Source organism: Xenopus tropicalis, chromosome 4, assembly GCF_000004195.4.
Source record: "Xenopus tropicalis strain Nigerian chromosome 4, UCB_Xtro_10.0, whole genome shotgun sequence".
Lineage (NCBI taxonomy): Eukaryota > Metazoa > Chordata > Amphibia > Anura > Pipidae > Xenopus > Xenopus tropicalis.
Genome location: NC_030680.2, coordinates 10,201,965 through 10,225,743, shown reverse-complemented (window position 1 = coordinate 10,225,743; position 23,779 = coordinate 10,201,965). Strand labels below are relative to the sequence as shown.

The window sequence follows — 23,779 nt, the reverse complement described above, 5'->3', positions numbered from 1 at the left end:
ATCTATCTATCTATCTATCTATCTATCTATCTATCTATCTATCTATATAATATGCATCTGTGGCTTTAATTACAACCATGGATTGGCTTATGTACATGAATAAGGGGCAGCCAATCACAAATTGGGGACCAAAGCTATAGTGGACTGGTCTGCTTTGCGCTAGTGCTGATAAACCATGGGACAGGTAAATATTGGGAGGGGCACCTTAACCCCCCCCCCCCCCATCCAGGGTATATCAGGCAGCAAGTGCAATTATCCTGCTGTCTTAAAGGTGTAGTAACCCCTACATTCTATGGCTATTAGTTTCTGAGGGGGTCTACGAGGGACGGTTTGGGTAGAACTCACAACATTCCTGGACTGGGATTCAAAATAGACCCTGGCATTTCAAATTTATAGAGGCTTAAACAGCCCCCCCCAGCCCAATAAATAGTGAGTGTCTATTGCATCTTACAGCAGCCCCTCTGGCAAAAAGATAGTGGGGGGTATAAAGCCAATAATGCAGGGAGTGGAGCACACCTTATTATAACCTGCCTGGGAAGGGCCATCAGAAAACATTGGCATAGTAACTGTAAATGAAACAGAGCCATCTGCTGGTACAATATGGAACTGACGCATATTTGATTCTCAGTCATAAAGGAGAAGTAACCCTATGTAGTGGGGGTGTAGGGGGAATTGTTTAGGAAATGTTTATGTGACCGCCTATGGGTTGTTGGGGGATTGGGGCGGATTCTGCCCAGGCTGTAAGGATAGGGCGCAGCTCAGCACCTAACGTTGGATATCCCTCTCCCGGACTCAGGACCCAATGCCAGTTCTGGATAGGGGAGTCCAGCTGTATTTTCTATTTGCTATGTACAGTTTGTCTTCAACTGCCGCAAAAAGTGACAATATTATCAGAATGGGAACGTGGGTGTGGAACTCATCTGGTCCTTCCCTGGCGCTGGGCACCCGTCCAAGCACAAGGTTTCAAGCTGCTCGGCTTCTCCGCATTTAACCCTTATGTCTAACAGAGAGCATACTCAGATACTCAGACTATCATCTATCTATCTATCTATCTGTCTGTCTGTCTGTCTGTCTGTCTATCTATCTATCTATCTATCTATCTATCTATCTATCTCTAACCATCTATCATGTATTTAAGTACAGTATGTATCTATCTGTCTATCACCTGTCTTTCTGTCTATATGTCTGTCATTCTATCTGTCTCTACCCAAGTATCCATCCATCTCTCTCTCATCTTTCTGTCTATCTACTTCTAATCTCTGCTAATAGTTTTTAGGCCATTGAATTCCATGTGGCACCTTGGAGCGGGCCAGTTACAGTCAGTTTCCATGCATGTCTCATTACTGGCTGTGTGGGGGGAGGTACAGGCTGTGTGGGGGGGGGGGGGTACAGGCTGTGTGTGTGGGGTACGGGCTGAGTGGGGGGTACAATTGGGTTGGACTGGGAAAAAACCCAGTTGGCCCCGGCCCTAGTGGGCCCTGGCAGCCCAGACCCAACCCTTGCCTGCACTCCCCAGCCCACTGAAATCCAGTCCAACCCTGGGGGTACAGGCTGTGTGTGGGGAGGTATTGGCTAAGTAGGGTGTGGGCTGTGTGTGGGGAGGGGGTATGGGCTAAGTGGGGTACGGGCTGTGTGTGGGGGGGTATTGGCTAAGTAGGTTGTGGGCTGTGTGTGGGGAGGGGGTATGGGCTAAGTGGGGTACGGGCTGTGTGTGGGGAGGTATTGGCTAAGTAGGTTGTGGGCTGTGTGTGGGGAGGGGGTATGGGCTAAGTGGGGTACGGGCTGTGTGGGGGGGTATAGGCTAAGTGGGGTACGGGCTGTGTGGGGGGTACAGACTAAGCAGGGTACGGGCTGTGTGGAGGGGTATTGGCTAAGTGGGGTATAGGCTGTGTGGGGGGGTATTAGCTAAGTGGGGTATGGGCTGTGTGGGGGGGGGTAGGGGCTGATGAGGAATGGGGGCGTACAGAGAGAATGCCGTTCCTACTAATGCAGACTCCCTGAGCCAGAGAAGCTGCAGATCATTAGCTGACAGGGAGCACTAATGTAAATGCCTCCATTCCATCAACATTTGTGTTCATTCCGTTTCCCTGCTATTTAGCCTCAGAAGCTGTAAGGCAATGAGTCAGTGTGGGAAAGAAGAGGAATCCTAACCACCACCTTGGGCTCTGATATATACGTATAATATATATATATAAACCCTCCATACTGCAGCCCAGCTAATGAGGCTCCAATAACTCATTATATTGTCCTCCCAGCAGCTTATCCTATGGTGGGGGCTGCCATTACGTGGGAGACCGGGGTCGTTGGGTCTATGTTGGGGGGCTGCAGTTAGATAGCAGCTAATATTGAGCATCTTCATTCTGTGGGTATAGCTTTCCGTTAAGGTAGGACATGATGTGCCCCCCCCCCCACTGAAAAAACCATGGTTGAGCCCATGATGACTTACTCCCTAAAATATGAGTTCTAATCCCCCCCCCATGAGGCGGTTTCCTTACATGTGTTATGGTGACACCGATCTGCTCATTCTCTCATCTTCCCTGGTTGCTATGACGGTTGCTATGGGATACTAGGATGGTACTAATAGTACCCAAGATACACAAAAGCCCATAGCTAATTGGTGAGTCTTGTTTGTGAACCTCTGTGCAAGCAGAAAGTCAGATAACTGCCCCCCCCCCCCATGAATAAGCTATTTCTCAAGGGAATGGGTCGGACTCACACAAAGCTTCCCAGCCTGTCCCTTTAATGCAGCTGCATCTCCTGTAACATATCATTATTCCATTCTCTCTCCCCAGCACTGTCTGGTCCTAATCAGGCTCCTTTCAGCTCCACCGGGAGCGGGGCAGCCCCCTCGGCTCCGGCACATTGGGTCCCGCAGGAAAGTGCTGACAAGCAGGTGTTGTCTGCAGGGTATTGTGCCAACGTGCCAACGTGCCGATGTTCATAAGAACAGCGAGATAAATGGGGTGTCTGCCAGTTTGTTCCAACACACACAGCCCAAGGCTTTATAGTACATAAACATAATGAGCAAACTAACCGACAGCTAATCCTTCTGTATCCCTATATATTAGGTACCTACCTAGTGCTACCAACCCCTATTTCTGTAGGGAAATGAGAGCAGGGCAGGCAGTAACCCTTCCAACACTTTCCCCTGTCTCTGCCCCTATATATTAGGTACCTACCTAGTGCTACCAACCCCTATTTCTGTAGGGAAATGAGAGCAGGGCAGGCAGTAACCCTTCCAACACTTTCCCCTGTCTCTGCCCCTATATATTAGGTACCTACCTAGTGCTACCAACCCCTATTTCTGTAGGGAAATGAGAGCAGGGCAGGCAGTAACCCTTCCAACACTTTCCCCTGTCTCTGCCTCTATATATTAGGTACCTACCTAGTGCTACCAACCCCTATTTCTGTAGGGAAATGAGAGCAGGGCAGGCAGTAACCCTTCCAACACTTTCCCCTGTCTCTGCCCCTATATATTAGGTACCTACCTAGTGCTACCAACCCCTATTTCTGTAGGGAAATGAGAGCAGGGCAGGCAGTAACCCTTCCAACACTTTCCCCTGTCTCTGCCCCTATATATTAGGTACCTACCTAGTGCTACCAACCCCTATTTCTGTAGGGAAATGAGAGCAGAGCAGGCAGTAACCCTTCCAACACTTTCCCCTGTCTCTGCCCCTATATATTAGGTACCTACCTAGTGCTACCAACCCCTATTTCTGTAGGGAATGAGAGCGGAGCAGGCAGTAACCCTTCCCCCTGTCTCTGTACCATACACAGCAGTACTTCAGTGAGTATTTGAGTTTTCATTCTCTCTGCCGAATGTGACGGTGACATTTCTGGGATCAAAAGCTCTAGATGGGGAGACTGTGCAGCTCTCAGAGTTCAAAGCAGAAGCGCGTAGGTTTTAGGGCAGGCAATGAGTGTATAATAGTTTTTGTCTTCTCCCTCTGCCGCTCTCCTTTCATCTCTATCCCTGGAAGATATTGCAGGGACACGTTCACAAAACGCAGTACAAGTTCCATTAGATTTCCTCCTCACTTACAGTATAACAATGTTCAACTTCATTGTCGTGAGCAGAACAGAAAGCGCAGTGTACAATGCACTCAAACCATGGACAGCCTGTAAAATTGTATTAAATGGTGCTTTATTCCACTTTATTATAATCAATGACTGCTAATATCCTTATCATTTACAGTAGGGGGTACATTATCCCTTATAATACATGAGTGATACTCAGAGTTCCCTGTATAACTCAGCCTGCAGCCTTGTGCCTTTATATGGGCACAGAACCCCTCAGTGACTGCTAATATCCTTATCATTTACAGTAGGGGGTACATTATCCCTTATAATACATGAGTGATACTCAGAGTTCCCTGTATAACTCAGCCTGCAGCCTTGTGCCTTTATATGGGCACAGAACCCCTCAGTGACTGCTAATATCCTTATCATTTACAGTAGGGGGTACATTATCCCTTATAATACATGAGTGATACTCAGAGTTCCCTGTATAACTCAGCCTGCAGCCTTGTGCCTTTATATGGGGGGCACAGAACCCCTCAGTGACTGCTAATATCCTTATCATTTACAGTAGGGGGTACATTATCCCTTATAATACATTACCTACCTAAAGACAGAACATAACACAACAATAATGAGTACACAAGGTAATTACCCTTTATTAAAAGTAGATCAGTTTGTGCTTTATTACAATGACAGTTACACTATACTGGCAGAGCGCTGTGTCATCATTTTCTTTTGGCTGAAATAAAACCTTCTAATGATGATTATTTCCTTGGTATCTCTAAAACATTGTGCAGAACGATAAAATGAATTCAGACAGTTCAGTTGCTATGTAAGAGATTCCGTGGTTACAGTATCAATCAGACGCAGCTTATTAACTCTGTTAATATTTTGGTTATAATTAAACCCGAACCTGTTAATTACAAAGTCCTCCTTTGCTTTCGTTAACATAAAAATGATTGTTTGATCAAATAAAATGCTTATTAGAAGCTCAATATATACCGGAAATCACCATTTTGTTATTGATACAGAGCTGCGTTGGTTGGTAACGATCTCAGTAGTCGCGGCAACGCTCTGTAATTACAGTACGGATAATTATTGGTAATCAGACAATGAATATTGCTTCGGATGATTGTTAGTAATTGCATAAAGGGTTAATTATCAGTGAAAACCTGATCATTTTGCCATCGGCGAAGTATCTTCGGCCCATAGAGTATCTGTACATTAGGTTCATGATCCTAGCAGTGGGTGGAAGCGGTAAAAGGTGAATTGTACATAAGTGGAATAAGCTGATGGGTAACCAGGAGGCGCGGAATGATCCGGAAGAAGAGGCGGAGACTTTCGGCAGAGGCGGTTGAAGATCGTTACCTGGACATTAATTGAGCCCATCACTCCCTAAAGATTTTAAAAGAGAAAATAGCTGTAAAAATGTTCCGCTCAAGTGATGACTTGATGTTTAAAGGGGAAGTAAACCTTTTGTGCATTGAAGACAGAGGTATAAACCCAATAGGGCTGTTCTGCCCCCAATAAGGGGTAATTATATCTTAGTTGGGATCAAGTACAGGTACTGTTTTATTATTACAGAGAAAAGGGAACCATTTAACCATTAAATAAACCCAATAGGGCTGTTCTGCCCCCAATAAGGGGTAATTATATCTTAGTTGGGATCAAGTACAGGTACTGTTTTATTATTACAGAGAAAAGGGAATCATTTAACCATGAAATAAACCCAATAGGGTTGTTCTGCCCCCAATAAGGGGTAATTATTTCTTAGTTGGGATCAAGTACAGGTACTGTTTTATTATTACAGAGAAAAGGGAATCATTTAACCATTAAATAAACCCAATAGGGCTGTTCTGCCCCCAATAAGGGGTAATTATATCTTAGTTGGGATCAAGTACAGGTTCTGTTTTATTATTACAGAGAAAAGGGAATCATTTAACCATGAAATAAACCCAATAGGGCTGTTCTGCCCCCAATAAGGATTAATTATATCTTAGTTGGGATCAAGTACAGGTACTGTTTTATTATTACAGAGAAAAGGGAATCATTTAACCATTAAATAAACCCAATAGGACTGTTCTGCCCCAATAAGGGGTAATTATATCTTAGTTGGGATCAAGTACAGGTACTGTTTTATTATTACAGAGAAAAGGGAATCATTTAACCATGAAATAAACCCAATAGGGCTGTTCTGCCCCCAATAAGGGGTAATTATATCTTAGTTGGGATCAAGTACAGGTACTGTTTTATTATTACAGAAAAAAGCAAATCATTTTTAAAAATTAGAATTGTTTTCTTATAATGGAGTCTATGGGAGATGGCCTTTCCGTAATTCGGGAATTTTCTGGATAACGGGATTCTGGATTTATAAGGCCCATGAGTGCACCATTACTCTTCATGGACTTGAGGGAGCATCAGGGCAGTAATAAAAGTAAAAACTCCTACTACTGTTTCATGGAACTCCTGGTGGATAGGCCCTTGGTCATGTATGGCTACAAATCCTGATAAACTGAAGACCTAAAAAACCTACCCATATTATATTAAATATAAACACTCCCAATACACTGAAGCTCAATGAAATGGGAAAGGAATTTGCCAAGGAGTGAAGAAGAGAAGCATAAGAGGAGTGAAAGTAAAACGTGTTCAGGAGAAAAGGAACAGGACCTAAGGAGGCCCAAGGATGATTTCTGGTGATGACCCCATACTCATTCCGGAGTATCTGGAAGTTATATTAGATCTAGGCTTCAAAACTGTCCTCGGGCATGAAAGGGTTGTAGGGTTGATGTGGGGCCCAAAACAAGTTGGAGAATGTGTGATCTGTTCAAGTAGGTTCTCAAAAGTCTGGAACCCTGGAATTGAGCACTGGAATTACCCATCACTCTAGATTAAAGATAAAATGAAATGCGCCTGTGGGGATGCCATCTGGGCAGGGGGGCTCATTAAGCCCGTTTAGGCTGAGAACTAGGCAGAATGGCTATCAGCTCTATTAGATGTACTGTACCTGAAAGCCCAGCTTGAAGACTACTAAGACTAAAAAATGGGGCGAATGTTTATTGGCTCTCCTAGATACACCTGAAAGGCCATCTTGAAGACCAGTTTGGCTTAAACTTGGGGAGAATAGCTATTTGCCCTCTTAGATACATTTGAAAGCCCAGCTAAAAGGTCAGTTAGGGTGAGAACTGGGGACAATGGTTATTGGCTCTCCTAGATACACCTGAAAGTCCAATCTTGAAGGCTAGTTTGGCTGAAATTTGGAAAGAATGGCTTTTGACTCCAAGATTAATTTGAAAGCTCAACTTGAAGACAAGTTAGACTGAGATTTAGGTAGAATGGCTGTTGGCTCTCCTAGATACACCTGGAAGTCCATCTTGAAAGCCAGTTAGGGTGAGAACTGGGGAGAATGGTTATTGGCTTTCCTAGATACACCTAAATGTCAATCTTGAAGGCTAGTTTGGCTGAGAATTGGAAAGAATGGCTATTGACTCTCCAAGATTAATTTGAAAGTTCAACTTGAAGGCAAGTTAGGCTGAGATATTGGGTAGAATGGCTGCTGGCTCTCCTAGATACACCTGGAAGTCCATCTTGAAAGCCAGTTAGGGTGGGATTGGAGGGAATAGCTATTGGCTCTACTGGATACATTTGAAAGCCCAGCTTGAAGGTCAGTTATGGTGGGATATGGGGTCAATATCTCCAGTATTTAGTGTGCTAGATATTCTTGACTATTACTGAATGACTGCAACACCAATATTTTTCTATATCTGAAGTCATTTTATGAGCAAAGGGATGGACTGACCAAAGGCTGGACCTTCAATTGGGTCTTAAACTGAATACATATGGCAACCACCGCCCTTGGAAGATGTTACTTGTGGTCAGGGCTGAATTGGGAAACATCAGAACTTCAGTATGGCTCTGTTACTGGCCAATGCTGGCCCGGGATACATTATAGCTGAGACAAGAACGGTCAGTAGTTACCGATAGTGGTGATTCTCTCCTCGTTTCATATTAATCTGATAACAGAGAAGCAGCTTAGGATCAATATGACAGTCCCCTGTTTCGGTAATCTAGTGGAGGAAACTGCTCCAGAGGCTTCAGTTTGGTTACTGATATGTTGCAGAGCTGCAGGGAGCCAAGAGAAGAAGTCAAAAGGAAAAGGGAGTCAAAGACAGAAGGACAGAGGACAGAGAGATTATAATGTGGATCATAGAGGAAGGAGGGATAGGGGAGTAGGACCACAACTTCTGGATCTAGTGGACATATTGTCCAATGTGTCCATGGGGTTTTGCTATAGATCACTGGTCAGTAACCCATAAGGCTAGGACTTAACCCCAAAAGTTCTTTGGTAAATATAATGTTTCCTGAAGGCATCAGTCATGGTGGGTTTGTACTAAGAACTATTTAAAACACCCAACCCCAACCTCTGTCCAACAATTCACAATAGTGTTCATCAGTGATATTAAGAAGAAAAAATAATTGATTTAAAGTCACATGACTCTCAGGGCACAATTATTGATCCCCCAATAAGAACTTTTTCACTGTTGTTCTATTTGCGCCCTGATAATGACGATGGTAGAATTAGTCAGTGTCTGGTAAAATACATTTATTTTCGGAAATAAAATGTAGTCTCTTACCGACCAGTTTGGCAAAGATTTCTACCTGGCCGACCTGGTCTAGTTTCTTCAGGTCTAAAAAGAGAAAGACACAATTATCTCAAAGTATTTTCTTATTCATGAGTAAATCTCCCTAAAGGGTCAACACTATGAATGAATCCTACTATACCTATACTATACCTTCCATGTTCTCTTCCCACCTATTACTATGCCATTACCAACACAGATAGTAGAACAACCCTATAAAGTCCCAGTCAAGGCCTCCTCTTCCTTAAGAGGAGTGGGTAGAGTTAAGGCAAGTGAGCTGGATATCAGTGAGTTCCGTGGCCATCTTGTTTTCACGTAACCTCATACTAAGAGGTCCTCTATCAATCTCCTGCCTGACAAAGTTGCCACCACAAGGTTTGGAGTGAGTTAAGCCAATCCTACTGGGCAGCTTTGAGATCATCAACCAAAATGCCCCTGGACTGAGTAGGAACCTTCCTACAGGATGGACATTATTACAGAATCCCAATATGATGCCATGCCCTGTCTGGCCAAATCTAATCTCCTTTGTGACAGAAAGGACAATGAGACATTCTCTACAAAGTATAGAGAGGGTTCATTACAAGAGCCTCTGCATAGAGTAGGAACCCAACTACTGGATGGGTGTGTCCAAGGAGTAATATTAGTGGTACAGACCAGGGCCCCCAAATATGATATCATGTCCTGTCTAATATGCTTTGCAATAGAAAGGGCCATGTGATACCCTCTAGAGACCATATAAGCAATGGAAGTGTAGAAAGGATTCCCATTACCCTGGAAATGAGTAGGAACCCACTTCAGGATGGGTAGTATTAGTGGAAGGAATAAGGGCACTCCTACTATGATGCCTTATCTGGTAGTGTCTAATCGTCATTGCAACAGAAAGGACTATGTGTAATCCTCTATAGCAGGGCTATACAGAGCTATACAGGGCTATCCAACTGGAGGCTTGTGGGCCAGATCTGGCCTTTCGAGGGATTTTGATGCCCCCTGCTCAGAGGCTCCATAGACATCACTATACGACTTCATCATTTTTATTTAGTCTCACCCTCCAACACGCCATATGAGATCATATTGGCCCACTACATGTAATAAGTTGGACAACACTGCTCTAAAGGAAGCGAAGTATAGAAAGGGCCTCCTTTATAAGAGCCTTTGGACTGAGTAGGAACCTAAGCAGAGGATAGGTAGCATCAGTAGGATGGAGGAGGGCACACTGCTATGATGTCATGACTTGTTTGGATGTGTTTAGCTTCCTTTGCAACAGAAAGGACCATTTAACATCCTATAACAAAACTTGAGCCCCTGAGGTTATTGCTCTTTGCATGGAGCAGTCGTGTGAAAATGCGGCGCTCCATCCAGACTGCATCGTCATAAGATGCAGCCCAGCCCTGTTCTTACCGCCTCCCTTTGGGCAGTACCAGATGAGTAGTAGTAGAAGGAATTAGGGAACCAACACTATCATGTCATGACTTGTCTAGGAGTGTCTCTCTTGTGGCAAAAAGAACCACGTGGAACCCCCAGGACAGTATATGGAAGGGCAGTAGTCTAGATCTGTCCCTTAAGGTTTAAGGGTGAATGGAAGCCGGAGCCAGAGATACCAGTTCCAAATGCTGGTTCCTATATATTTCACTCCAATAACCCAAGTTAGATCTCAATCTAAGTGTTCGGGGTCCCTCTGAATTCTGAGAGCCCCTTGTAAGCAACGGAAGTGCACCCTGATTTCTTCCAGAGAAGAGGCAGACACTTAAGGTGGCCATACACGGGCTGATTCTAGCTGCTGATATGGGTCCCTTAGACAGATTCGGCAGCTAATCGGGCCATTTAGGGGCACTAACGACAGGCCTGCCTGACTGATATCTGGCCTGAAATCGGGCAGATATCAATCGGGCAGGTTAAAAAATCTAGTCGGATCGGGGACCGCATTGGCTCGTTGATGCAGTCCCCCCAAACCAACTTTGCCCATACCCGTCGTTATAATTCGATCGTTTGGCCCCAGGGCCAAACGACCAAATTAGCCTGGATTCGCCCGATATCCCCCACCCGTAGGTGGCCAAGCGAGCGGATCTCAAGGTGTATGGCCACCTTTACTAAATCTAAACCATTTTAGAAAAAAACAATTCTACTTGCCCTTTAAAGAAAAACAGGTGGGACCAGTAGAAAGCTAAAAAGCTTCATAAATCAAATTACCCTCTCGACAAACGTATTTCAATCAATATTTATGAACCCGGGTCTTTATCATAAACCGCAGTACAATGGGGTACTGATCCGTCCTTCAGTGGAGAGACCTGCGGAGCGTTCCGGCTCATTACGCCGCCGCTCACTCAGGTACAAGATGAGTCTAATTGAAAGGATTAGCGGGACGTGTGTCTGTGAGGGATTTGTGCGGCTTCCAATTTGCCAGCGGAAGAGAATTTCACATATTTTCCTTTAGAGAAATAGCAGCTGCTTAAATCCCAAGCACAGAATTGCTTCTTGAATGAACAAAAAGATAGAAGGACAAGGCTGAAAGGCGTCTCCATAATCCCCATAATAGGAGAACTGTAGCCTAAATAATCTAAACATACATCTGCAGCCCAGAGGTTCCACAGCTCTATAACAGTAAGGATCCAGGCCTTCAGAGATGTCCATGGGAGCTCCCCTTCTTGGATCTTTCTAGGTCAGTGGCACAGCACATGCTCAGTGTGCTCATAAATCATCAAGTCTAAAATAAGGTTTGTCTATCATAGAAGCTAAGTTGCTGAGGGCATCTTTGGAGGGACAGATCTTCACTTCTAAAGTCACCTCGGGCTGGAACATGGGCCCATAAGGTGTAGCATTTCTACCCTGCCATTTTAACAGGGATGGAACTCTAGGTCAAAATCCCCTGTGATCATGTGCTGCCTTCTTTCTCATGGCCAAATAGAGGGGCCAAATGGAGGATTGGATTGGCCAAAATGGATTGGATAGAGGATTGACCAAAACGAGAAACTAGAACCTTCTCCCAACATAGCTAATCTTTATGAAAAAAACAAGAACTAGTTAAACAGAATCCCCTGTGTTCCTGTGCTGCCTTCTTTCTCATAGCCAAATAGAGGGGCCAAATGGAGGATTGGATTGGCCAAAATGGATTGGATAGAGGATTGACCAAAACAAGAAACTAGAACCTTCTCCCAACATAGCTCATCTTTATGAAAAAAACAAGAACTAGTTAAACAGAATCCCCTGTGTTCCTGTGCTGCCTTCTTTCTCATGGCCAAATAGAGGGGACAAATGGAGGATTGGACTGGCCAAAATGGATTGGATAGAGGATTGACCAAAACGAGAAACTAGAACCTTCTCCCAACATAGCTCATCTTTATGAAAAAAAGCAAGAACTAGTTAAACAGAATTCCTTAACAAACCTTCTGTGCATTCCTTTTCATCCTGTGAGAAGAGAATAAAATAAAATGAGTTTCCTTTGGACGTGGTTCCCACAAGGTGGAGGTGGCCTGCCTACTGGCTCTCAAAGCAGTTAAAGGTCAGTTTGGCTATAATTTGAGGGTCATAGCTTATTTACTGTTTTGATGATCCATGAATCTATAGAAGAATGCCCATGTTCTCATACATTTCTAAACTTGATGTGAGCTAAAGGGGACCATGACCAATAAAAGGGAGACTGAAGTCCTCTGTCTCAGGATATGGTTTTATTCACTAGGAGTCTAAGAAAGACATTGGGAGTAACAAACCTGATGCTCTGACATTTGCAGGTATCATTAGCTTCCTCAGGGGTCTAGAACCTCTAGATAACTTTGGTTCTCCAGTCCTTGCACAAGCACTTGGGCCTTGCGGTTCTAGAGCAGCTGGAGTTGATGGTCACTGACCTTGCATGAATTAGGGTGAATGTGGGGGAAGGGATTAAGGAGATTTTACCAGTGTACTTACTTATATAACCTATCTCTCAATCTTCTGGATGTTGTGTGTATTGTTTAAAAATTGTCGATGAAGTTGTCAGGAGAAAGAGGGCTGGTCTGATGTTCTTCTGGTTTGGAGAAACATTAGAAACCTCAGAAAACTTTCATCACATCTTTCCTAACCAGAGGAACATCAGATCAGCCCTCTTTCTCCTGACGACTTCCTCATCAATGTCCTTGACCACTTTATGTTTGGAGAGTGACCAGCAGGTGGTGCTGTTGCTATAACATGCATTCATAGTAACAGTTTTTTATATCTTGGAAAAAATATGATCACTAAATGCCTCAACATTTGTGCCGAATCTTCTACCGAAAGATTTTCCACCCATTTGACAGTCTAACAAACCACAGTTGGTTATGGAGGTGGGGATTCTAAAGCAATTGAGAAGGTTGCTACCATTTATCAGACTTTTAATCATGGCTGTATTATGCCTAAATATAATTACCTTTCCTCCTGAAAAAGGTACAACTGGAAGATAGAGAAAATAGTGTTTATAAAGGCATAATAGGTCTACATTTACACACTTTTCATGCATACTCACAGTTAGTTCAGTAAAAATATGTGTATATACCGTATATTTTTATGTAAACATGAGGGTCTCTATCACTCTAATGCTCGCTGTGTGATAATTTTGGGGTCTCTGCCACTCTAGCGCTCACTGTATGTTAACTTGGGGGTCCTTGTCACTCTAGTGCAATCTGTCACTTTAGTGTTCCCTCTATTTTAACTTGAGAGTCTCTGTTACTCTAGTGCTCCCTACATGTCAACTTGGGGATCTCTTTCACTTTCCTGCCCCTGTATGTCAACTTGGGGATCTCTTTCACTCTACTGCCCCTACATGTCAACTTGGGGATCTCTTTCACTCTACTGACCCTGTATGTCAACTTGGGGATCTCTTTCACTCTACTGACCCTGCATGTCAACTTGGGGATCGCTTTCACTCTACTGTCCCTGTATGTCAACTTGGGGATCTCTTTCACTCTACTGACCCTGTATGTCAACTTGGGGATCTCTTTCACTCTACTGACCCTGCATGTCAACTTGGGGATCTCTTTCACTCTACTGTCCCTGTATGTCAACTTGGGGATCTCTTTCACTCTACTGACCCTGTATGTCAACTTGGGGATCTCTTTCACTCTACTGACCCTGTATGTCAACTTGGGGATCTCTTTCACTCTACTGACCCTGTATGTCAACTTGGGGATCTCTTTCACTCTACTGACCTGTATGTCAACTTGGGGATCTCTTTCACTTCTACTGACCCTGCATGTCAACTTGGGGGATCTTCTTCACTCTAACTGTCCCTGTATGTCAACTTGGGGATCTCTTTCACTTACTGACCCTGTATGTCAACTTGGGGATCTCTTTCACTCTACTGACCCTGTATGTCAACTTGGGGATCTCTTTCAGTTTACTGACCCTGTATGTCAACTTGGGGATCTCTTTCACTCTACTGATCCTGTATGTCAACTTGGGGATCTCTTTCACTCTACTGACCCTGTATGTCAACTTGGGGATCTCTTTCACTCTACTGACCCTGTATGTCAACTTGGGGATCTCTTTCACTTTACTGACCCTGTATGTCAACTTGGGGATCTCTTTCACTTTACTGACCCTGTATGTCAACTTGGGGATCTCTTTCACTTCTGACCTGTATGTCAACTTGGGGGATCTCTTTCACTCTACTGACCCCTGTATGTCAACTTGGGGATCTCTTTCAATCTACTGACCCTGTATGTCAACTTGGGGATCTCTTTCACTTTACTGACCCTGTATGTCAACTTGGGGATCTCTTTCACTTTACTGACCCTGTATGTCAACTTGGGGATCTCTTTCACTCTACTGACCCTGTATGTCAACTTGGGGATCTCTTTCACTTTACTTCCCCTGTATGTCAACTTGGGGATCTCTTTTACTCTGGTGCTCATTGTATGTTAACCTGGGGGGCTCTGCTACTCTTTTTATGACCCAAAGATCAATGCACAAGGTTCTCTAGTGCTCTCTGCTCAACAAGTTACTAAGAGCCCCTAGCGTTCCACTCCCAAGTACATGGCAACAACTGAGATCAGGGGATACAAACCCAGCCATGATGCTGTCCCACTGCGCCCCCTAGTTTTGCTATAGAAGTTGCCAAAAAACATAATTATAGATGCAAGAAAATTCACCAATGAGAATTCTACTGATAAAAAACGTCATTATAAATGCAGAAGAAGTGACCAATGAGAATGCTGATTCCCAGCACTGTGTCAGGCCCCTTGCTGGTACCTTACATATAGAGATAATGATGGCATTTTCCCCTCATTATATGGCACAGGAATCAGACATGGGGATAAAGGGACAGACTTGTTCAGTGCTGGGAAACTGGGTTTAATGCTCCCAACTCCAATTGCAGGAACAGAGAACATGGAGCCGGATTTATACAGATCAGCTGGGATTCTCATTGGAGGGTTTTTTCGCATTTTAAAGCAGTCGCTGGCTGTGGAGATTTTTATTATATGTTACATTATTCTGGGATTTGTAGTCCAGCAAAGTAAAGTCTGGTTGAGCAGCGCTGTGCAGCAGGGTTTACATCCCCTTTAAGTTGTGGGAACTTACCTTTTTTGTCTTTAGTCTCATCTGATTCTTCTTCTGTCTCATCAGACACGGGCAATTTAAATGGGTTTATTCCTTGCCCATGTCCTTCTGATTCTTTGTGCTCCTCACTCTTTTCTTCCTTTTTTACGAAAAGGGAAATAAAACCATCAGTATTTCTTTGTCATGGAATGTTTGTGTCTCTAAAGGCGTCTCCATCCCATTTTTCAGCTTCACTTTTGAAACCCTTGTTGTTAACCCTCTTTACATGGGATTCCTCTACAACCCCAACCGATTTTTACACCTCATACTGGAAATACTGAAGGCTAAAGTATGAGATTTGATCTCCAAGACAGCCCTGAAAGCCCATCTAGAAGGTCAGTTAGTAGGAGGTTTGCTCTTCTAGATACCCCTGAAAGCCCAGATAAAAGGTCAATGAGTATGAGATTAGCTCTTCAAGACAGCCCTGAAAGCCATCTAGGAGGGCAGTTAGTAGGAGATTTGCTCTCCCGATACCCCTGAAAGCCCAGCTAAAAGGTCAATGAGTATAAGATTAGCTCTTCAAGACAGCCCTGAAAGCCCAGATAAAAGGTCAATGAGTATGAGATTAGCTCTTCAAGACAGCCCTGAAATCCCATCTAGAAGGTCAGTTAGTAGGAGATTTGCTCTCCCGATACCCCTAAAAGCCCAGATAAAAGGTCAATGAATATGAGATTAGCTCTTCAAGACAGCCCTGAAATCCCATCTAGAAGGTCAGTTAGTAGGAGATTTGCTCTCCCGATACCCCTAAAAGCCCAGATAAAAGGTCAATGAATATGAGATTAGCTTTTCAAGACAGCCCTGAAAGCCCATCTAGGAGGTCAGTTAGTAGGAGATTAGCTCTTCTACATACCCCTAAAAGCCCAGCTATTCAAGACAGCCCTGAAAGCCCATCTAGAAGGTCAGTTAGTAGGAGATTTGCTCTCCCGATACCCCTGAAAGCCCAGCTAAAAGGTCAATGAGTATGAGATTAGCTCTTCAAGACAGCCCTGAAAGCCCATCTAGGAGGTCAGTTAGTAGGAGATTTGCTCTTCTAGATACCCCTGAAAGCCCAGATAAAAGGTCAGTGAGTATGAGATTAGCTCTTCAAGACAGCCCTGAAAGCCCATCTAGGAGGTCAGTTAGTAGGAGATTTGCTCTTCTACATACCCCTAAAAGCCCAGCTATTCAAGACAGCCCTGAAAGCCCATCTAGAAGGTCAGTTAGTAGGAGATTTGCTCTCCCGATACCCCTAAAAGCCCAGCTAAAAGGTCAATGAGTATAAGATTTGATCTCCAAGACAGCCCTGAAAGCCCATCTAGAAGGTCAGTTAGTAGGAGATTTGCTCTCCCGATACCCCTAAAAGCCCAGCTAAAAGGTCAATGAGTATAAGATTTGATCTCCAAGACAGCCCTGAAAGCCCATCTAGAAGGTCAGTTAGTAGGAAATTTGCTCTTCTAGATAAATCTGAAAACCCAGCTAGGAGGTCAGTTAGTATAACATTTTTTCTTCTTCTAGATACCCTTGAAACCCCAGCTAAAAGGTCAATGAGTATGAGATTAGCTTTTCTAGATACCCCTGAAAGCCCATCTAGGAGGTCAGTTAGTAGGAGATTTGCTCTTCTAGATACCCCTGAAAGCCCAGCTAAAAGTTCAATGAGTATGACATTATCTCTTCTAGATTCCCCTGAAAGCCCATCTACAAGGTCAGTTAGTAGGAGATTTGCTCTTCTAGATACCCCTAAAAACCGACCTAAGTCAGCTAGTATGAAATGTGCTCTTCTAGATAAATCTGAAAACCCAGCTAGGAGGTCAGTTAGTATAACATTTTTTTCTTCTTCTAGATACCCTTGAAAGCCCAGATAAAAGGTCAATGAGTATGAGATTTGATCTCCAAGACAGCCCTGAAAGCCCATCTAGAAGGTCAGTTAGTAGGAGATTTGCTCTTCTAGATACCCCTGAAAGCCCAGCTAAAAGGTCAATGAGTATAAGATTTGATTTCAAGACAGCCATGAAAGCCCAGCTAGAAGTTCAGGAGATATGCTCTTCTAGATAGCACTTAAGGACCAACTAGAAGGTCAATTAGTATATTTGTAACCTTGGTATGAGCTAAGGGGTTTCCCACAACAAAGGTTAGTTCTCCAGAGTGGGTTTGCAGCAAGAAAAAACCACTGCCTTAGGACATTTAATACAAGGGGGTATGGAAGATCACGGCCACTAAACCCAAGACAATGGCTTAAGATGGCCATACACAGGCAGATTAAGACCCTTGATTTAGCCAGATCTCGATCGGGGGACCGCATTGGCTCATTGATGCTGTCCTGGGTCTAATGGCTATCTTGAAGAGCTAATCTTGTACTCATTGACCTTTTAGCTGGGCTTTCAGGGGTATCTAGAAGAGCAAATCTCCTACTAGGAGAGCTAACCTATACCCTAGCCCAGTGCTGTCCAACTGGTGGCCCGCGACCCCCCTCTGTGTGGCCCCCCACCTGTCTGGCTGCTTTGATGGCTTACCTTTGTGTAAGATTTAAATGGTATCAGTACTGAGATTAACTGCCCCCCCTGCATGGTTCTCACCTCAGATTCAGGCTGTAATCCCCCTGTATTGTTTAAAAATGTAATCCCCTGTGTTGTTCACACCTTTTAATACCTGTATTGTTCAACCCCTGCAGTGTTCACACCTCAGGCTCAGCCTGTAATCACCCCCATTGTTCCCCTGTTCACACCTCAGACATAGGTACTGTAGGTATCTAGTATAAATAAATTTAAAGCAACTGGACTTGTTTGGTAATCATTGATTGGGTTAGTGGAAGAGTATATATGCTGAGGACTTCCCATACCAGTCAGTTGAACTGAAGAAGCTGCTCCGATGAGTAGTGAAACGTCTTCAATGATTACCAAACAAGTCCAGTTGCTTTAAATTTATTTATACTAGATATACCATGACCTGGATGAATGAAAATCTTCATAGACGTACTGTAGGTACCTATGTAGGTACTGCCTGGAATATGCTGCCTGTGTGGCACACACAGGGAGCATAGGGTAGGCAGAGCATGGCACACAGGCAGCTAAGGGCAGGCAGAGTATGGCACACACAGCCAGCATAGGGCAGGTAAAGTATGGCACACACAGGCAGCATAGGGCAGGTAGAGTATGGCACACACAGCCAGCATAGGGCAGGCAGAGTATGGCACACACAGGCAGCATAGGGCAGGCAGAGTATGGCACACACAGGCAGCATAGGGCAGGTAGAGTATGGCACACACAGCCAGCATAGGGCAGGCAGAGTATGGCACACACAGGCAGCATAGGGCAGGCAGAGTATGGCACACACAGGCAGCATAGGCAGGTAAAGTATGGCACACACAGGCAGCATAGGGCAGGTAGAGTATGGCACACACAGCCAGCATAGGGCAGGCAGAGTATGGCACACACAGGCAGCATAGGGCAGGCAGAGTATGGCACACACAGGCAGCATAGGGCAGGTAGAGTATGGCACACACAGGCAGCATAGGGCAGGCAGAGTATGGCACACACAGGCAGCATAGGGCAGGCAGAGTATGGCACACACAGGCAGCATAGGGCAGGTAGAGTATGGCACACACAGGCAGCATAGGGCAGGCAGAGTATGGCACACACAGCCAGCATAGGGCAGGCAGAGTATGGCACACACAGGCATCATAGGGCAGGTAGAGTATGGCACACACAGGCAGCATAGGGCAGGCAGAGTATGGCACACACAGCCAGCATAGGGCAGGCAGAGTATGGCACACACAGGCAGCATAGGGCAGGTAGAGTATGGCACACACAGGCAGCATAGGGCAGGGAGGGTATGGCACACACAGGAAGGGTAGGGCAGGCAGAGCATGGCACACACAGGCAGCTAAGGGCAGGTAGAGTATGGCACACACAGGCAGCAACCTGTCAGAGTTTTGTTGTGGGAGTTTGTTAGCAGTTGGAAATAGCCATTAAATGGTCCCTAAGGTGTACTTAGGTGTACTGGGGGTTGCTGTGCTATCCACAGGGGAGGAGGAGGCATATGGAATTTAAGGGTATATCTTAATATGACATAACATAATTCTTTCACATATGAATGATGGTTGATATCCCCACAGTAAGGACCAAGCATTTGGGATTTTGCTGTGCTACCACCATTGTGATAAAATAGGTGTGGTTTGAAGTGGGTGTGGTTTCAAAAGGGGGAGTGGTCAAAACTGGCTTCCATTAGTGGCCCTCCACCATGTATGCTAGAGAAATTCAGGCCCTCGGCACCGCAGAAGTTGGACAGCACTGCCCTAGCCCAATAGCGCCCATCTTAGGTGCATGAATGGCCACCTTTAGACAAGGCAAGCAGTGCAACTGAGCCAGAAATACCTTCACTGGAGTTGGGGAGAAAAAGTTCTTACTATTTCCATTAGCTATCCCACCGCCAATCCACTTATATAGGGTTTTAAGGTGTAGTGGTGAGGCGCTTGGGGGATGGAGGAGGACAATTTCAGCCTATGATACGTATGTCTATTATTTTTTCTTTTCAGGACCTTAAGGTATCATCGTATTGTTTCAGGCTTACACAGACCTCCCTGCCCTTGTTCCTAAACAATAGCGGCAGAATAACCCCCTCGAGTGCCAAGACGTGCTGAGAGACCAGGGGCTACTCACCCTGGAGTTTTAGTCAGCCCTGTTTTACCAAACTGCCAATTTGTATGAATTATGTTTCAATAATCTCAATAAGGCTCCAAGAGATTTAATTACAGTAAAAGGCTGCTAGATCATGCACGGCAAATATGAAAATCAGATCGTCTTGTTCCAGTGGCGGAGCTTAGCTCCTATTTATAGTTCTTAGGCAGATCCTTTGGGTTTATAATGAAATGTCGAGCCAAGGGGAAGGCTGCCGGGGGGATGCAGATACCCCACTCATTCATTGTCCTAAAAAAACTAATATAAACCAACCTATAACCTCTCATGGTTGGGTGAGAAGTGTCTGAAAGGACCAAGGCTATAACCCCCTACATGCTAGAGCAGGGGTCCTCAAACTTTTCAAACAGGGGGCCAGTTCACAGTTCCTCAGACTGTTGGGGGGCCGGACAACAGTTTGCGGCCCTGGCTACTACCTGTCTGCCTCCATGTGGTCCTCAGCCCAACCGGCCCAAGCTAAAGACACTGTGCCATTAGCATCGGCCAGTGGGACGCAGTGACGTGATTTGCTGGGGCAGAGGACCACGCTGAAGGCAGACATGTAGTAGCCAGGGGTGAGGACGCAGCAGGAGCGGGGGCTGGGTAAATGACCTTGGGGGGCCATAGTTTGAGGACACCTGTGCTAGAACCTAGGTCTTGAAGTCAAATTCAGAACAGGTTACCTTGGTTAAACTGATGACCCAGCAACAAGAACAGAAGTAGGAGTTGGCAGTCCAAACTATATTGAGATAACCCTTCCACCCAACCAGCAGAAGGGTCTACAGGGGTGGTCCCCAACCATTGGCTCAGGAGCAACATGTTTCTCACCAACCTCTTGGATGCTGCTCCCAGTGGCCTCAAAGAAGGTTTATTTGGTACCTCCAGATACATTTTTCATGTTTGTGTTGCCCCCCAACTCTTTTTACATTTCAATGTGGCTCACAGGCAAGAAAAGGTTGAGGACCCCTGGTCTACAGGGTGATGCCTGGAGTATCTCCATACCAGCCCCAGTGTTTACCAGGTAGGACTAGGGTAGAACAATTGTCTTCTGAACCCTGGCACGTGCAGAAGGCAAGGATTTATCATTTCCTACCTGTCCATCCAGTCAGGTCACAGACTGAGAGAAAGAGAGGCTGGGCAGCTTGATAGATCAACTTCATGGCAATGATATGGCTATGGCCAACCTTATGAGATAAGGCCTACCTTGCTGTGTGAATGTTCTGCAACAAAGACAATAAATAGGATAGTGAGCAATTAAATAGAATGATAAGAAGGTTATACAGTCATTAAATGGCTGAAGGATATTGTCTATTGGGAATGAGGAGATCAAATTCAACCTCTTGCTAATACAGGTATGGGATCCCTTATCCGGAAACCCTTTATCCAGAAAGCTTCGAATTACAGAAAGCCCGTCTCCCATTTTAATCAAGTAATTCAGAATTTTAAAACTGATTCCCTTTTCTCTGTAATAATAAAACAGTACCTGTACTTGATCCCAACTAAGATATAATTACCCCTTATTGGGGGCAGAACAGCCCTATTGGGTTTATTTAATGGTTAAATGATTCCCTTTTCTCTGTAATAATAAAACAGTACCTGTACTTGATCCCAACTAAGATATAATTACCCCTTATTGGGGGCAGAACAGCCCTATTGGGTTTATTTCATGGTTAAATGATTCCCTTTTCTCTGTAATAATAAAACAGTACCTGTACGTGATCCCAACTAAGATATAATTACCCCTTATTGGGGGCAGAACAGCCCTATTGGGTTTATTTAATGGTTAAATGATTCCCTTTTCTCTGTAATAATAAAACAGTACCTGTACTTGATCCCAACTAAGATATAATTACCCCTTATTGGGGGCAGAACAGCCCTATTGGGTTTATTTCATGGTTAAATGATTCCCTTTTCTCTGTAATAATAAAACAGTACCTGTACGTGATCCCAACTAAGATATAATTACCCCTTATTGGGGGCAGAACAGCCCTATTGGGTTTATTTCATGGTTAAATGATTCCCTTTTCTCTGTAATAATAAAACAGTACCTGTACTTGATCCCAACTAAGATATAATTACCCCTTATTGGATGCAAAAAAAACAATAAAATATTAATTAAACCCAATAGGATGCTATTGAGTTTAATTAATGTTTTATTGTTTTTTGATTAGACTTAAGTTATGGAGATCCAAATTACGGAAAGACCCCTTGGTCCCGAGCATTCTGGATAACAGGTCCTATACCTGTACAAACAGGCACAATGAAATACAATGGGAATACCCGCCACACAGCATTTGCAGTGTCACCTTTACAGTAACTTTTGGTATGATGTAGAGAGTAATATTCTAAAACAATTTGCAATGGGTCCTCATTTTTTATCATTTGTAGTTTTTCAGTTATTTCATTTTCGGTTCAGGAGCTTTCAGCAGTTATTTGGTTGCTAGGGTCCAAGTTACCTTAGCAACCAGGGAGTGGTTTGGATGAGGGACTGGTATATGAAGGGTCTGCTTCCCCTTTAGTTAACCCAACTGCCTATAAAGCATGCTCACCTCCGGGCTCCTCTTCACTCTCGCTCTCCTCTTCAGTTTCCTTTGAATGGAAAATATATGTGCAGTTAATGTACAGCAGATACAAAGGGAAGGTGGTACTAACCAAGTACCAACCTCACACATGCACAAGGTATCTCTCTCTAAAGAGAGTAAGTCATTCTATTCTATGGTAATGAAACAGGCCTTCCCAGTTGCCCCCAGCAGCCCCCCATCTTGGATCTTGTTAGGCCATCTTTTGTGTGTCAGTGGCACTGCACATGCTCAGTGGGCTCTGGGGGAGGAGCTAACTTAGGGGGTGTGGGAAATCATCAAGCAGAAAGTGAGGTTCATGTACCATAGAAGCTGATGCTACAGGACTGGTTAATAAATTCTGATGCAGACTGCACTGATTTCTGAGCTGCCATGTCATTTGACTCTGAGATAATTAATAATCACCTTGTATTGTGGCTGTTATATTGTATACAGTATATACAGCGTCGGCCTGGGCCGCCGTGGGCCCTGGCAGCCCAGACCTGAACCCCCGGGGCGCTCCCGCGATCCTTCAGTCTCCCTCCCCCGACGTGCCGTAGGTAAGTTTCATTTAGGCGCGTTCGGTGGAGGGGGTCAGAAGGTGTTGGGGGCCCTTGCAGGGGGGGGGGCGGTGTGAAGGCAGTGGGGGCCATTGGGGGATGCTCATGGGAAATAACACATTAGGTGCCAGATTATTCACCACGAGGGCGTATGAATACAGAGAAGCCATTACGGTGCCGGCAGAAACACATATATATATCAGCAGTATATATCATATTTCTCAGGACTGAATAATCTCACAATAATAAATGTAATTCCTGTAACAATGAAATGAATAATCATATTATACAGCACATTATGTCTGGCCGCAGATAGAGGGGAGGGTAAACACCTTTTAGCTTTTCCCTATTGTGTTTCTGTCGATGGGAAACGAGGGCTAATTGTTTCTCAAAGGAGAGATGAGACGCTAATGAAATGGGATATTCACCTAACGAAGGCTCTGCCTCACTAATTGTTTGTCCTGCAAGTAACGATGCTCCTGTAATGACTCCCAGTTATAGATATAGGGAACAGCCCCCTAAGTTTGCTCATAGCCTGTACAGAGAGATACCATAAAACTATGGCAGCATAGGGATTCCCCTGTACTAAGCACAATTCAGCAGGAACAGCCCCCTAAGTTTGCTCATAGCCTGTACAGAGAGATACCATAAAACTATGGCACATAGGGATTCCCCTGTACTAAGCACAATTCAGCAGGAACAGCCCCCTAAGTTTGCCCATAGCCTGTACAGAGAGATACCATAAAACTATGGCAGCATAGGGATTCCCCTGTACTAAGCACAATTCAGCAGGAACAGCCCCCTAAGTTTGC

At 44.5% G+C, this 23,779-nt stretch overlaps 1 protein-coding gene across 2 annotated transcripts in view; it reads right to left on the bottom strand.

Annotated features, from left to right (window-relative positions):
• Positions 1 to 4,651: 4,651 nt before the first annotated feature.
• LOC100496429 (histone H3.v1-like) overlaps positions 4,652 to 23,779 on the bottom strand; it is a 48,184-nt gene continuing 29,056 nt past the window's right edge. For both annotated transcript variants that reach the window (XM_031900432.1, XM_031900433.1), the window contains 7 exons: positions 22,399 to 22,438; positions 21,053 to 21,069; positions 15,183 to 15,300; positions 13,033 to 13,055; positions 12,038 to 12,059; positions 8,652 to 8,705; positions 4,652 to 5,415 (listed from right to left, as the gene is read on the bottom strand). In XM_031900432.1, the coding sequence (XP_031756292.1) occupies positions 5,396 to 5,415; positions 8,652 to 8,705; positions 12,038 to 12,059; positions 13,033 to 13,055; positions 15,183 to 15,300; positions 21,053 to 21,069; positions 22,399 to 22,438 (294 nt within the window). In that variant the 3' untranslated portion in view covers positions 4,652 to 5,395. The remainder of the gene's footprint in view (positions 5,416 to 8,651; positions 8,706 to 12,037; positions 12,060 to 13,032; positions 13,056 to 15,182; positions 15,301 to 21,052; positions 21,070 to 22,398; positions 22,439 to 23,779) is intronic.